Genomic DNA, 16,316 nt, shown 5'->3' on the forward strand with positions numbered 1-16,316 from the left:
CCAGGTAGAAACAGCATCAGACAGGTGGAGACGCCACACCGAGTCTGAGGAGGAAAGACAGACACACACACACACACACACACACACACACACACACACACACACACACAGAGCAGTGTGAGCATGATACACAATGCAAAGCACATAATAACTGTGGAGAGACGTTTGTTGAAACACTTTTCCTCGTTTGATCTTTGCACTTCTCTGCCTCTCTCTCTCTCTCTCTCTCTCTCCCTCACAGCAATACTTTTTTTTATTTTATTTTTTTCAGGGTATTTTTTTATGTACCTTTTTTTTTTTTTTTTTTTCATTTACCATTTTATTACAACACGTATACATACAACAACAATATCAACACATCCTCAACACTTTGTGTATACAACTTGATCACAATCACACAATTACAAACACACCAGGGGGACTAAAGGTTAATAATAAAGACAAAAATAAAGCTGAGACAAGAAATAGCTAAATAAATATCTTGTAAAGCTTAAAGTGTTTATACGTTTTAACAGCTTTTTTGTTTGTACATTCGGATATTGAAGAAATGTATGTTTGATATATGCAGTCAGCTCTGGAAAGTTTGGCTTTTTGCTTAAGAATTTGGATCTGTGAATAGAAAATGTGGTCAAAATAATAAGCGAATAAATTAAACAGAACTGCGAGCAGAGATTCCTGTCATAGTCAGTGAATCCAAACAATACATTTTTTCCAAAGTACTGTAAAGTGAGGATAGAGACGATCAGCAATAAATCGTGAGAATTTCCTCCTCCTCCTCACAGCAATACTTCATCCTGCTGATCCTGACGGACGGCGTCATCACGGACATGGCGGACACGCGGGAGGCCATCGTCCAGGCGTCCCACCTGCCCATGTCCGTCATCATCGTCGGCATCGGGAACGCCGACTTCAGCGACATGCAGATGCTGGACGGAGACGACGGGATCCTGCGCTCGCCCAAAGGAGAGCCGGTCCTCCGGGACATCGTCCAGTTCGTCCCCTTCAGAAACTTCAAACACGTGAGTCGAGTCACACATGAGACTGGACCTGATGCATGAAGAGAAGACTTGAGACTGGACTTGACTTGGGTTCTGGTGACTTGGGACTTGACTCTGACTTGTACTCTGATGACTTGAAAAGGTTTCTAAAGTCTTGACTTGAGATCTTGTGTTTGTGTAAATGACTTAGATTGAAAGTGATGAGATTTGTTCCAGCAGACGACTGAATTTAAATTCTGTTTTCTGAATTTGTATGGAATGATTGAATTTATTGAAGTTGAAACTGATTATAGAAATCAAACTCATGATGCTCTTACCGAGTTTTTATCCTATTAAAACCATATTGCATTGAAAAGTCCTAGATATTTAGTTTTCTTTAAATTGATACTGGACTCTTGATTTGTTCTGACTTGACTTGCTGTTCTACATTTACACTTGAGAATTGACATTAATGACTTTGACTTGACTTGGTAATCTACATTTACATTTGAGACTTGACTTGAGACTTGTGGGAAAGTTTTTATTTTACTCAAAAGCATTTTCAGTCTTAACAGCTGAACACTGGAGGTTTATCTCGGTGGTTTGGAGTCACAGAATCTCATTCAGACCTTTATTTTCCCGCCTGGGTTTAATCTCTCTGATGATTCAGGTTTTCTGTTTTTGGCCCCAAAAGAAACAATTTTCATCTGACAGCAGGAGAACAAAGCAGAGCGATGAGGGTTGATTGACACTTCCTCAGACAATTATTACCTCTGTCTTCCTTTTCCCCAAAAGACCGTTTGAAGTTTAGTCCACCACACACAGTACAGCAGAGCCAGTAAAATAACAATATAGGCTACTGTATGTATTACAAACACCACTAAATCTGGAGTACTGTATGTATATATATGTGTATTTATGTATGTATACACAGTATGTATTTATTTAGTTAGTTAGTTTATTTTTATTTCTGTGTCATGCCAAACATGGGATTACAGGACACCATTTTACAAAACATACATCTTCCGCTGATACATTAAGAGCAAAAAAAATATATAAAATATATTACCACATTATAAAGTACCACTATATTCTTTCAAATAACATATTTGAAATGATAGGTTTCAAATGAACAATACACTGAAAAGAACTGCTACAAACTTCCAGTTTATCTTGATAAAGAGCTTTTCTTCTCCTCTCCCAGGCTTTCTCCAGGTAACGAGCTAATCTAAATGTTTCATAAGTGAACAGCCAACTCAATCTTTGTGCATCATCCATATTTACAAAATCAAAATCTGTTTTTATCTTACTAAACTAAAGTATTGCGCAGTTCCCAGTAAAAAGGGCAATAGAAAACAAAATGAAACTCATTTTCTATATCAGTCAAACACATTGAACAAATCCACTTTTCTTCTTCCAGACTGACAAACCGTCCAGTTTCAACTCTAAGTGGTAAAATTCCAGATCTCAGCTGGGCACATAAGGCTCTTTGCTTTTTAGATAAATTATATACAACATAATTCTCAGTACCATATTCATATTTTATCATCCTAAATATACGCAATTTTGGTTTAGTCCATATATCATCAGCCCATTGCTCCTAATGAGTAAACACAGATTCTCTGAACATACAAATGTTGAGCTAGTTAAGAAATACCTCACCAAACCCGTAGTTACAGAACAATGTGCACACATCTCTTGACCAAGAGCCAGTCATTTGTTTATCCCATATAAATATCTTTATTTTCAGCCTATTTCCTTCCATATCAAGTAACCGATTTTTATGTACATATATTTGAAGAGTTTCATTCCAAAATGCTACATATCCATTTTGGAAATTGCTACATGAAAGTCCTCAGTCAATATTTCAGACACACAAATGTGTCTAAACTCAAACACAGAACTAATTCCTAAGCAAATGTCTAAAATCACATCAGAGTTTCATGTTTAATTTTGAGCCGTCTTACTTTCATGCCAGCGACTATTTTGGAAGAGAAGATATAATTTTCTTCGAACGGTGGGTATCTCATTTTGGAATGACACTCTGTAATTTGTCTGAGTGGAGGCAGAAGTGGCATCAACCAAAATAGACTTGATTGGAGCGCTTCATCAAAAACACTCAACTTTAGAGGAAGAAAGTAGCACATCCAAAAATAAAAGCAGAATGGCAGAGTTTCACTTTTCATCTCAATTTATTGGCTCACAATAATACTGAGGCGTTTCGGCCTCATCAGCAAACTAACAGATAACAAGGTCAAGCCTCAGTATTCTCAACAGGTGAATGAAATCATGACAATTAACTGGGAACCAATCCCATTAAGTGAGTGGCATCATGATATTTTATCTGATGAACTCAGTGTGACCATGGTGTTATGTTTTATCTTAACTTTGCTTTTATCACCTTTTGTTTGTGTGAAGCACTTTGTAGCATTTGTTTTGAAAAGTGCTATATAAATAAAGTATCATTATTATTATCATAACATCACAAAGCCTAAAACCTTCTGAAACCAAAGGTCAAAGTTCACACCAAACAATTCTCTGCAGTTAAAGGTTTACATGATCAGTGGTAGTACAGTTATTTATAGAAAGCACTTGAGGTTAAAATCATCATTTAGTCCCTTGGGGATCATCAGTGATGTTACGTTCACGAACGATCCGATTCTTTTCAACGGCTCTTTGGTACGAACGAAGGGAACCGAGTCGTACTTGGTGAGAGCCGTTCTTTTTATCGTTGTGCCCAAATTTCATCCCCTGCCCTAAATCCATTAACCTGACACGCCAGATGGTCTCACATGATCATGATCTCGCGAATCCAGCTGCCTCGCAAAGTAAAAATCCACTTCCCTTTACGTGAACAGTGAGAAGCAGCCAGTCACAAGAGGTAGACGTGTTTGGAAAAAAAAATGAGCTGAACTCGAAAACGCAGCAGCACTTGGATGCACTTCAGCAATAAAAGTGTAAGTTGAGTGCAATATTTGCAAATCAAAAATATAATTTAAAGCAGGGTCAACAAACAATCTTCACCACTACTTAAAAACACAACATCCAACGGTGCGAGTGGCCGAGGAGAGACGACAACGCTCCGACAGTTATGATGACCAAGATAACAACGGCGCCAGTGTCACCATGTGTAATGTTTACAGTGCAGATCAGTGACATTAGGTCTGACAATATGAGTCATTTAGTGCTGCTAAACCTAGTGCACACATGCAAAATGAAATTATATTGGTGGGATGTTTGAATCTAATCCAAATCTTACCCTATCATTATCCTAGTGATTATTTTGCAGATAAACCTAGTAGTCCCCACCCTTTAAAAAACAAGACTAGGTCAAAACCTAGTATATGGCTGGACCGTGTATGAGTGTGCCACATGCCACGGCCGACCGATGGTGTAACTAACTCCGCTGTAGACTGCTAATACAGAATAATAGTCCATACATCCATACTGATCGTTCCAGCGCGTCCCGTCTCTCTCTCCACCGCTGTCGTCTCCATGGCGCCCACGGCCCGCATCGATCCTGCCGATCCAAGCGCCAGGCGCTCTGTTACCCGTCGGTGCCGAAAACGCTGTTCGCCGGACACCGGGGGCGCATCGTCGTCGGGACCCCGGCCGAAATCTCGGCCGGATCGTCGGGAACAAATCGGCCGCCGGCTAGCGGCACCGGCCGGAACCGTGGCCCAGGGAAACTTCGGGAAGGTCGGAAATAAGCCCTCGGTGTGATGAAACCTCCATGCTTGTTTGTGTCTCTCTCAGAACAGAGGGGCTTCAGGTGGACTGAGCTCGCGCATATGCATCGACATAAACAGTGATATGATATAATTGTATAGATTCTACTTTAGCTTCAGCTTACATGCATGATATTGGTCAGCCTGCTTACTGTGTGGGAGAAACGGCTCCTGATCTCAGTGGAGAAACTAGACGGCGGAGAAAACGAAACTGAAATTTCTGGCTCTGTGATCCTATGATGTGCCACGGCCGACCAATGATGTAACTTCATCAGTCAGTCACTCAGTCAGTCAGTCAGTGACAGACATTCGCGTTTGTAGGGCTGGCCCCACTGTTGCGGTCCAGCCAAAAAGAAAAAAGAAGGATGAACGGCTCTCGGAAAGGAACGGAGCTATAAGATCCGGCTCCCTTCAAAGTGCTGTAATTCCCATCACTAGTGATCATTGTCTTTAGGGACCAAATCCAGAACATTTCCCTTTGTGCCTTTTCAAGATATCAAACCCTGGTTGTTGTTGAGTGATTCTTTCAGTTCTTTGAATTGGAATTCATCATGCATCCTCAGATCAGTTTATCAATGGAACAAATCCTGCTGTGTGTCTATGTGTGTTTATACTGTATACTCTACCAGTCCACAGTCTGGACCCACCTGACTGAATGTCCTGTTTGATCTACAGTCTTCTGCTTAAATGCTTGACATGAGTTTCTTAGACAAATATAAATAGTGAAGTTGATCCTATGTATGAATTTCTTTCCAAAGCCTTTGCCTTTCCATCAAGGCAAAGAATCTAAAATATAAGATAGTTTTGATTTGTTTGACACTTTTGTGGTCACTGCATAATTCCATTTGCGTTATTTCATAGTTTTGATGTCTTTACTATTATTCTAAAAATATGGAAAATAGTACAAATAAAGAAAAATGTGGTGTGTCCAAACCTTTGTCTGGCAGTGTGTGTAGGTATGTGTCAGGTGTATAAGTCTGTATGAACCATATGAAGGTAAAGAAGCTGCAGCTGTGTGTCTCTCTCTCCTCCAGGCGTCTCCAGCTGCTCTGGCTAAGAGCGTGCTAGCAGAAGTGCCCAACCAGGTGGTTGACTACTACAACAGCAAGGGCATCAAGCCCAAAGTGCCCAGCGAGTACCAGTCTTCCAGGCCGTTCGGCCCCTGAGCGCCGGGCTGCACCGCACCACACCACACCGCACGCTTCTACTGGACTCTGAAACATGTTTACTGTTTTCTGTTGTTCGTTTATTCGGATGTTAAAGGCGCTACGTGAAGCATTTTAACATCGATAAATCATTCGCACATTCACTTAGAGACGTTAGTATAACTGCTGTAAACACACTAGATCATTGCAGAGAAGACGACACCCTCTACTCTGCATCCTCCATTGTTTCTCCACCTGGTGGATCTGGAGGGAAATCTGCTGGATCGCTTTACGGCACAAAACAGGAAGTTCTGTTCTTCCAGAACAAACGGAGCTAAAGCTTTCAGAGTTTCTGGCAGCAGATGGTGGAAGGAGGGAAAGGAAGATGGAGAATTCACTTCCAACATGTTGATCCTCTTCAGGGAGGGGGAGGGGGGGGCAGGAAGCAACGGGGCTGATGGGAAATGTAGTCTTAATGTGGAGAAACACTAGCACTAACAACACTACTGCTGTGAGATAGAGGAGACCGATCGTCTCCACCTCAGTCTCATTTGTTTTGTAATTATTCCAAGGCTCCATGTTTCAAAATGCTCCACGCAGCTCCTTTAGCGTCCGCTGTGCATGCGGAGCCGACAGCGGCTTGCATCGTGACGAGATCGTGACGTTCAGAGCGTTTCCAGACGTCAAAAACCACAAACACACGAAACGACCGACCCAACGCTGCTTCCCCGCAGACGAGCATGACGGCCGGGGACAGCCGATCAAGGAATGTATGAACCCCCACCCCCCCTCCTCCCCCTCCTCCCTGCGCCCCGTTTGTTTTTATAAAGAGTTTGTCGCGATTTTGCAAAATTTCGTAAAGGTTCGTACGTTGTAAAGCATTTTGGATCTCTGCCAGACGAACAAGCGCGCTGCCTTCTAGAGACGTCTGCATCCTCTACCGTTCTTTTCTAAGGCCAGGCAGATGCATGAACTGTTGTTTTGCATGCAAACCCCCGCCGGACGCCTCGTCCGCGCGGTTTCTGTTTCCTGGTAGTGAATAATATGAGTAATAATGACGTTTACAGTATACCCGACGCAGGGGACGTTCTACTCCAAAGCATGTTCACATGTAAAGGAAAATGTGTGAGTAGATTTAAAAGCACAACCTGAGTATCTTGACTATCTTCGGCGAGGTTTCTAGATTATGGTGATAGATTATGGTAATTTATAGCCCCAATACCTGCCAATCTCTCTTTCTACCTTTGTCCAGCTGGTTCACCTTTATTTGGTTTTACTGGTTTTACTTTTATTTTTAATTATTGTAACACTGAGAACTGGTTTGCCTGTTATTCCTAAAGTCTTCGTCCACCAAAATAAACTTTGGAGGGTGAGAGCGAGCTTTGTGAATCAATTTTAAAAGTTGGTATTTTATTATTATTATAAATTCTGCTTGGTGGATCAGATTTATGCTGAATTTACCAGTGAACCTGAAGCCAGAAACGCACTGGAAGCGTCAGACGCCTTTTAAAAACACACAAAACTGTTTTCAACTGTCAAACTGCCTCAAAGCATCGATCTGAACTTTGGGATTTTGGGAGAGTCAACAGAGAGCAGCAGGTGGGTTTTCCTGAAAAAAGATAAAATAATGATTTTTCTGCCAGGAGGCGATATTCTCGACTTTGTAATTATCTAAATAGGCATGTCCGTGTTATGATGCATATTTTTTGTATTAATTTCTAATTTGCAGTCATATATTACAGGGTATTTATGGATTTAGTTAGTTAGCACCCTTTGGCAGCTTGTCAAGTCGGCTAGTTTGTAAAGTTTTATAGAATAGAGACACTATGTACCCGGTTATAGAGTTTATGTCACGATAAAACATATGAACCACATCGCGGTGGTGAAGTGTCAGAGCCTCGGTGTCGATGCTGCACAGCTCCGCCTGCAGTGAACCAGAGAAACGTCAAAGTTGCGTCCAGTGCGTTTGGGCTTTTGTGGTTTGGAAAAGATACTTTATTATTATTATACTTGTAAAGCACATTTCATAACAAAGTTACGGTGTGCTATAGAGGAAACTAATGAGTCAAAAGATAAATTAAGGCAGTTGATAGACTTCAAATAACAGTGACAAAACAACAACAAACAACTACAAACTAGATTTATAGACGACATGAAGCCTTTAACAAAACTCTGACAGTTTCAACATGATCTCATAAAAAGTCGTGAAATGAGCACAAACTCTGTGGACACAAATTATGCAAAAATTACGATCCTCCACAAAGAACTGGAATCTGTGACAAAAACATGAACTGGACACAACATTTCCAGCTAAAGGTTGGCTAACGGTTAACTTTAGGAAACTAAATCAACTTGATTAAAAACTTTTGCTAAAAATCAAAATTTGACTCACGGTAGAAATTTCCTTCGTCCAAGCTGGGAATTGAACTCCATTTCCTGCTGGAAACGCTGCTGATGGAATTTTAATACTAAATTTGGTGTCAACAAGTCGTGTTCATTTCACGTATTTGTGTGAGAACAGGTTGGCTTAAATCTGCATGACAAAGAAATATATCAAATACAAAAAACCCAAACTGAAATAAAGAAAAAGGTATAATTCATGTCCTACAATCTGAGTATGTTTACAAGGCAACACTGAACTGTTAATGTGAACTGAGTTTGACTGATTTTCTCTCCCATACAAAGAAAGAAAAGGAGAACGGCAAGTATTCGGCCTAGGTCACATGAGTTATTGTTGTGTAACCATGCAGTATTGTGTGCAAAACAATGACAAACTGACTTATGATAATAAAAGGTTTATCAATAACTTGGTGACTCTGTGTCGAATGTTTAAGGCAGTAAAGATGCAGCAGACGCCATAAATGTCTCAAGATCAAGGAATCAGTCAGGAATTTGTTTTGGTGACATTGGTGCAGAGGAATACTGACAACTTCCACAAAACACTAACACACTGACTTTCCATATCAGTTTACATATAGAGGCACAAATCAGCCACATGTGGATCCATCACAGATGTTCGCAAATAAACTGTAAATGTGTCTGAAGCAGCTAGAAACAGAGCAGCTGAGTCAGCTTGTTGTGGTGTGGCTGTAGATCCATTCAGTAACATTCTCAGTAAAAGTGAATAGTGTGATAAGGTGGATTTGTTTCCAAATGTAGGTTACTGTGACACAGTAAACTGTCTTGTCTTTAGCCCTAGTCTCTACTCCAAAACATGAAGAGTTGGAGCTTGAGAAGAGTCAGCTCAGTTAACCTGAACAAACTGTTAGCTAGCTAACTAGCCAGCAAACACACTGATGTTAATGTGAACATGCTAACGCTAGCTGCTACTAGATATGTTAGCTAGTGTGCTAATCAGATGTGTTAACAACAAAACAGTGATGGTTAGCTGACCAGATGCTATGGTTAGCTAGCTAACAAGCTGACATTATCTAAACACTAAATCAATCAGATGGATCAGTGATGAAATGATCAGTTCAAACAGCAAGGGAGGAGACAAGCTAGTTTAAAAAAAATTAAAAGCTACTGGTCAGTCCGAACATGACAACAAGCTTTAGAAAAGAGGGGAGAACAGCAACACAGCTGGCCCGCGTGTGTGGCTATTGGTTTATATCATAACGTCTCATGGAAATCTCATAGCACACGTTAGTTTCAGGATTGGTTACAGGGTCTGAAATCGCTTATTGCAGGTTTAACCGTCTGTTCAATTCTGTTGAGATGGACAGAAACACAATCAGCTGTTCACAGAGCTGAAAACCTCCAAGATGGCCGCCATCACCTGAAAGCGTCTATAGACAGACTCATATCAGTCTACATTTATACTCAACACTTTGTGTCAAAAGGAGGCATTTATCTTTTGAATTACTAATATAAAGTACTTGCTAATCCAAGATGGCACCGGCGTATGGCGACCAGAAGAGGGGAGTGACGTGAGAGAGTTTCGGTTGGTTGAACAGCAGACGGGCTGCAGCGTTCTGATTGGCTGTAAAGGTCTGATGGTAGAAGGTCGCCGATGACAAGAGCCTGGACCAGGAGCTGAGCCGCTTCCCTCGTAAGGAACGGTCGAATTTTGCGGATGTTGCAGAGGGAGAACCTACAGGAGCGGGTCGTCGCTGCAATGTAGGCGGAGCAGGACAGCTGCTGGTCCAGGATCAGCCCGAGGTTCTTGGCAGTCTGAGAGGGAAACACAGTGGTGTTGTCATGGTGATGGAGGTCTGTGAGAGGGCAATCTTTCCTCTTTCCCTGGGAGAAAGAGCAGCTCTGTCTTGTAGGAGAGGTAGGAGGAGGTAGGAGAAGCCATGAGAGGAGATCACATGGCTGAGGGATTTAGTATACAGAGAGAATAGCATGGGCCCCAGGACTGAGCCCTGAGGGACACCGGTGCTAAGTGTGCAGGGTCAAGTCAAGTCAAGTCAAAGTTTATTTGTATAGCACATTTAAAACGAGCACAGTTGACCAAAGTGCTGAACAGGCTTAAAATACCAAAATAAACGAACATAAAAGTAAATAACAGATAAGAATAAAACAAAACAATAAACATAATAATAATAAAAGAATTGCGGCACAATAGAAGATGAAGTCAAGGTGTCAAGCTCAACTCGAATTAAAAGCCAACGAGAAGAGGTGGGTCTTCAGCAGCGACTTAAAGGTTTGCAGGGTCTGAGCAGTTCTTATATGAACAGGTCAGCTGTTCCAGAGATTAGGGGCAGCCACCGCAAACGCTCGGCCACCTCTGTTTTTGTGCCTGGATCTCAGAACATCCAAGAGCATCCGGTTGGTCGACCTCGGTGCTCTAACTGGAGTATGATGATGCAAAAGTTCTGCTAGATAAGGTGGCGCCAGCCCATTTAAAACCGTAAAAACCAGCAATAAAATCTTAAAATCAATCCTGAAACGGAGAGGAAGCCAGTGGAGGGAGGCCAATTCTGGTGTTATGTGATCAGGCTTTCTTTTTCCAGTTAGAAGATGAGCGGCTGCATTTAGTACTAACTGCAGACGACGAAGAGACGACTTATCTACACCCACATACAAAGAATTACAATAGTCTAACCGAGAGGTAATAAAAGCATGAATAACTCTCTCGAAATCCTTGGGAGAGAGATAGGCCTTTACCTTGGCTAAAAGTCTTAACTGAAAAAAGCAACTGGACTAATCTGTTTATCAAATTTGAAAGAGCTGTCAAAAATCACACCAAGATTCTTGACAAATGATCGATTGTAAGAAGCTGAAGGGCCAAGAGTACCATCAGAGTCATCCAATAGGTCAGGGTCTGGACAGAGACCCCCTCCGTGAGACCTGGGCTGCGGTCGAATAGACAAAAAAAATATGTCCTATGTCTTTTCCTAACCACTCTTCCTTGACCTCGATGGAAAACGTCATGAGGTCAAGGAAAGATGTGAAGGAGAATTCATAAGGACTTAGGAAAAGACAACCGCGGTGCTAAGAGAATCCGACCACACTGACACTAGGCTACGTGATGATGTGACGGCGGATATTATTGATGTGGTGAAACTACAATGTTCAGAAGATGGACGACTAAAAGCATCTTAGATACTTGGCCCCAGTTTAACCCTTTCCTTTATTAAGGCGAGGGTTTCAGCATCTGTGACTGAAGTAAAATTAATGAATGATATTCCTAAAGGCTGCAATACAACAACACTCAGAATGAAGAAATAACTAATGCAAACTGAGCAGAGGTTACGCTACAACGTTAACTTCACTTTGATCATTTTACAGCAGCAGCGTAACGTTCATAGTTCTCCTCTGGGTTTAACATGTTGTTGAAAGTTCAAAACATATTAGCATATTAACAAGTTATGGCATAAGATGGAAAATGCTTAATAAGCAGCGGTAACTTGCATGATGATCTGCGTCTCTTGTCGGTCATGATCGTTTGTTTTCGTGAACGGCCGAATGTTGCTGCCGCAAGGAATTGTGGGACGACATTGTCTCCTTTCCTTTCGTAAAGGATGGTCCAGTGTCTCCTATGCTAAAGGAGATAAGTAAGGAAGCATTGAAGCACCTTTCCTTAGCATTTAGAGAATGCGACCAGCTCTTACCCTGGCTGCCACTTAGATACTTCCGGGTCATTTCTCATGCGTACGTCGCTTTGGATAAAAGCGTCTGCCAAACGGTAAACTGTCATTTCACTCAGTTAGGAACCTTCCTAAGCAAAAAAGACTATTCGACCGCAGCACTGGTAAGAGCGGTTAGACAGATAGGAAGAGAACCAGGACTGTGCAGATCCAGTGATTCCCGGTTCAGAGAGGATGGAGAGAAGGATTTGGTGTCATCTGTATCAAAAAGCAGCAGACGAGTGGAGGAGGACGAGGACAGAGGAGAGAGATGAAGCCTGGCAGAGTGACAGCAAGGAGAGCCTCAGAAGAGTGAGAGGCCTTGACACCGGTATCGAAAAATATCGAACAGTCTTATCAGTGTGTGTGTGTGTGTGTGTGTGTGTGTGTGTGTGTGTGTGTGTGTGTTGTGCTGACTGATGGGACTGGTGACATCTCATTACTGAGCGGAGCTGTTGGCATTTCGAGTAATTGTGTCCGGGCAAATAATGAACTGTTGTCAGCAGTGTGTGTGTGTGTGTGTGTGTGTGTGTGTGTGTGTGTGTGTGTGTGTGTGTGTGTGTTTATATCAGGAAATGCCACCTGTAGACAGAGGATTGTTCAGGCTGTACAAAGCGGCTCAGTGGAATCATAATGGACAGTCTTCTTGTATAATGATTGTGTACCAGCCTTCAAACCTGCTGTGTGTGTGTGTGTGTGTGTGTGTGTGTGTGTGTGTGTGTGTGTGTGTGAGTGTGTGTGTGTGTATGAGAGAGAGAGAGAAAGTGTGTGTTCATACCTCCCTCTCTCTCTCTTTGTTTGTGTGTCTGTCTCTCGCTGTTTCATTCTCGATGAATGTGCTTGTGTGTGTGTGAGTTTGCATGTTTCTGTGTGTGTGTGTGAGTGTGTGTGTGTGTGTGTGTGTGTGTGTGTGTGTGTGTGTGTGTGTGTGTGTGTTCCAGAAAATGCCACTGAGAGAGAGATGTTCAAACCAAGCAGAGCAGCTCAATGGAATCATAATGTGTGTATGCTGTCAGACCTGGTGTGTGTGTGTGTGTGTGTGTGTTTCTACGTTTGTGTGTGTTCATATATCTGTTTTTCTCTCTTTCTGTGAATGTGTGTGTGTGTGATGCACATTTGTGTGTGCTTGTATATGTTTATAATTTTTTTTCTATTTGTGTGTGTATACCTGCATGCATGTGTGTTTGCAAGTGTATGTGTGTGTGTTTATGCGTGTGTGTGTGCGTTCATACATCTTTCTATTTATTTATGTTAATGTATGCGTGGCTGCATGCGTGTGTGTATTTGCAGGTGTGTGTTCATACATCTCTTTCTGTGCATTTGTGTGTGTGTATATGTGCATATATTTGTGTGTTTGTGTATTCACATCTCTCTTTCTGTGCGTTTGTGTGTGCCTGCCTGTGTGTGTAAGTTTTTTTGTGTGTGTGTGTGTGTGTGTGTGTGTGTGTGTAAAACAGTCTGTTCCAATATACCTTTTAGCTTCTGAAGTTTGTGTGATGTCACGATGCTTTGCCTTTCAGCAGGAAACTCAAAAATCTGCTAAAAGACCGGAAACCACAGCAGAGAGAAGAGCTGTGACCAAGTCAACTTTGCTCGAGTCCCGAGTCAGTCTCAAGTCTTGAGGTACAAGTCTGAAGTCAAGTCCCAAGTCTAAATGTAGATTACCAAGTCAAGTCCATGTCATTAATGTCAAGTCTCAAGTCTAAATGTAGAACAGCAAGTCAAGTCAGAACAAATCAAGAGTCCAGTATCAATTTAATATCTTAAAGAAAACTAAATATCTAGGACTTTTCAATGCAATATGGTTTTAATAGGATAAAAACTTGGTAAGAGCATCATGAGTTTGATTTCTATAATCGGTTTCAACTTCAATAAATTCAATCATTCCATACAAATTCAGAAAACAGAATTTAAATTCAGTCGTCTGCTGGAACAAATCTCATCACTTTCAATCTAAGTCATTTACACAAACACAAGATCTCAAGTCAAGACTTTAGAAACCTTTTCAAGTCATCAGAGTACAAGTCAGAGTCAAGTCCCAAGTCACCAGAACCCAAGTCAAGTCCAGCCTCAAGTCTTCTCTTCATGCATCAAGTCAAGTCTCAAGCAATTAAAACTGGGACTGGAGTCTGACTGAGCTCTGGCAGAGAGACCTGAACACAAAGCTGTTTTCTGTAAATATTATAGATTTTTCTTATTATTATCGGTAGTTTTCCTGATGATGATGACTTGTTATTTTCCTCTGTACTTCAGGACCTGCAGCTTGTTGCTGTTAGTCTCAGTCAGTCAGTCTGGAGTCAGTCTGTCACAGGAAATGAAGAACAGAATCAGAAAAACGACTCGGCTCCGTTTTTCGTTTTTTCACGACCGGCTTTTCACGCACCGAAGGAAAAAAGCTCTTTTCACAGTAATCCCACAGTATTTGTTTGCAGAAAACCAATCAGCTCCGTTTGTCCTGTTCCCTCTGAGCAGCAGATAGCGAAGCCGGTCAAAATATTAAGACGAGAACAAACGCAGCAGACAGAACAAACCCTCCGCTGGCTCTGTGGCTCTGTGCTTCCTCCTATAGAGCGACAGAGGAGACAGAATGAAAATGAAAACGCTGCTCAGAGTCATTACAGCTGTGATCCTGGCTGACTGTCACAGTGTGAGAGTGACTCCTCAATACCAAGAGGGAACGCCGCTTGACTCTGTGTTTCCTTCAGGGGGGAAAAATATCTTTCTATTTTAGATCAAAGTAATCCAGCGCACATCAGGAGTGTTCAGATCGACTGTTTAGTTTAAATTCATATAAAATATTGGGGCGAACAACGCGTTTCGTATTGTGGCTTCTTCAGGTTCGCTCTCGCTCTCTGTTTATGCTCTCTGTTCACCCCGATATTTTATATGAATTAAACTAAAAAGTCGATTTGAACGCTCCTGGTGTGAGCTGGATTACTTTGATCTTGAATGTTGCTCCTGCTCTAGCTGCACCCTGGGCACCCTAGATTCTCATCTTTCTATTTTACTTGATTTGATTCTTTTAATGCAATGTATTGATTTCCTTTTGAAAGGCAAGGCAAGGCAGCTTTATTTGTATAGCACATTTCATACACTGAGGCAATTCAAAGTGCTTTACAGAGTAATAATAAAAATACAGTAAAAGATTACAATTAAAAAGTGTAAAAGTACAGACAAGAGATACAAAAGATAAAAGACTTAAAAAGTAAACTAGTGCGGTTCAAATCAAGTGAAATAGAAAGATAAAAGAACACAACAAATATTCTCACTTTTAGATGCACATTGTGAGTGAACCCATGTGTTTTTCTTTAATTTTCTTATCCCCTGTCCTTCCTGATTCTACTCTTGATCTGATATTTATGTCAGAAGGGAAGAATTGAGGGAGTTCACTCTCTGAAAAGTTATAGCGCTAAACATATTTTTGTCCGGTGATTATCTTTGGAGAGGTGAGACACACTTCATGGTATCCTGGCTCACCGCTTGATTCTGTGTTTCCTTTAGGGGTAAAAATATCTTTCTGTTTTACTTGATTTGATTCTTTTAATGCAATGCATTTTGCTTGTTCTTTTATACAGGGTGTCCGCAGGGTCTTAAAAAGTATTAAAAGGTAATAAATCAATTTAGTGAAAATGAAGGCCCTTAAAAAGTATTAAAAAGTCTTAATCGCCATTTTATGAGGTATTCAATTTTGTAGCTATTTTTTCAATGTGAATCGCCTATTTGTCCAAAGAGTTTGTGTGCTAAAAGTTTGCGTGAATTTATTTATTTTGTTTCTCACAACAAACTACAACAGGAAACAGTAATGCCTAACCCGGAAGTTAAGAGACGCTCTTGTGCACCGGGCGGCCTATCTGAATTCTGTTGTATTGATCCAGTGATCCATAGAAGTTATTGCAAACTAAAGCTGTTTAGTTTTGCAATCTCAAAATCAATGAATAGTAAATGTAAGTTAAAGGTGTCGCTGATGTAACCGAAGTGGCGTTGAGGTCTTAAAATATATTGAAAAGGTCTTAAAAAAGGTCTTAAAAGGTATTGAATTTAACTTCAGGATTCCTGCATACACCCTGTTATATGAATTTTATCTTTTTATCTGTCTTTTATCTGCCTTCTACTGATGTAAAGCACTTTGAGCTGCATGCTGTGTATGAAAAGTGCTATACAAATAAAGGTTATTATTATTATTATTATTATTATTATTATTATCCTGCAGCAAAACCCCTCTGACAGCAGAGCAGAGCAGCAGGTTCAGACTGATGTGAAGCTGAAGGATTCCTGCAGTGTGTTGCTGGAAGTTCGTCTTTTTTTCCAGATCAGCATCTCTCCATTAGGAAATTGCTGCTTTTATTTCAATTTATTTATTTTTTTAACAGTGTTTTTATGACATTTTTAATG

General features: G+C 41.0%; 1 protein-coding gene across 1 annotated transcript in view; it reads left to right on the top strand.

Moving 5' to 3' along the window:
• LOC139639060 (copine-4-like) overlaps positions 1-6,003 on the top strand; it is a 15,584-nt gene extending 9,581 nt beyond the window's left edge. Inside the window, exons 4-5 of the mRNA XM_071513122.1 lie at positions 783-1,019; positions 5,740-6,003. Of these exons, the coding sequence (XP_071369223.1) occupies positions 783-1,019; positions 5,740-5,871 (369 nt within the window). The 3' untranslated portion in view covers positions 5,872-6,003. The remainder of the gene's footprint in view (positions 1-782; positions 1,020-5,739) is intronic.
• Positions 6,004-16,316: the final 10,313 nt, after the last annotated feature.

This window comes from Centroberyx affinis, unplaced genomic scaffold (assembly GCF_046629955.1).
Source record: "Centroberyx affinis isolate AG114_WGS23_722 - 3 ecotype Tasmania unplaced genomic scaffold, CSIRO-AGI_Caff_v1 ptg006786l_1, whole genome shotgun sequence".
Lineage (NCBI taxonomy): Eukaryota > Metazoa > Chordata > Actinopteri > Beryciformes > Berycidae > Centroberyx > Centroberyx affinis.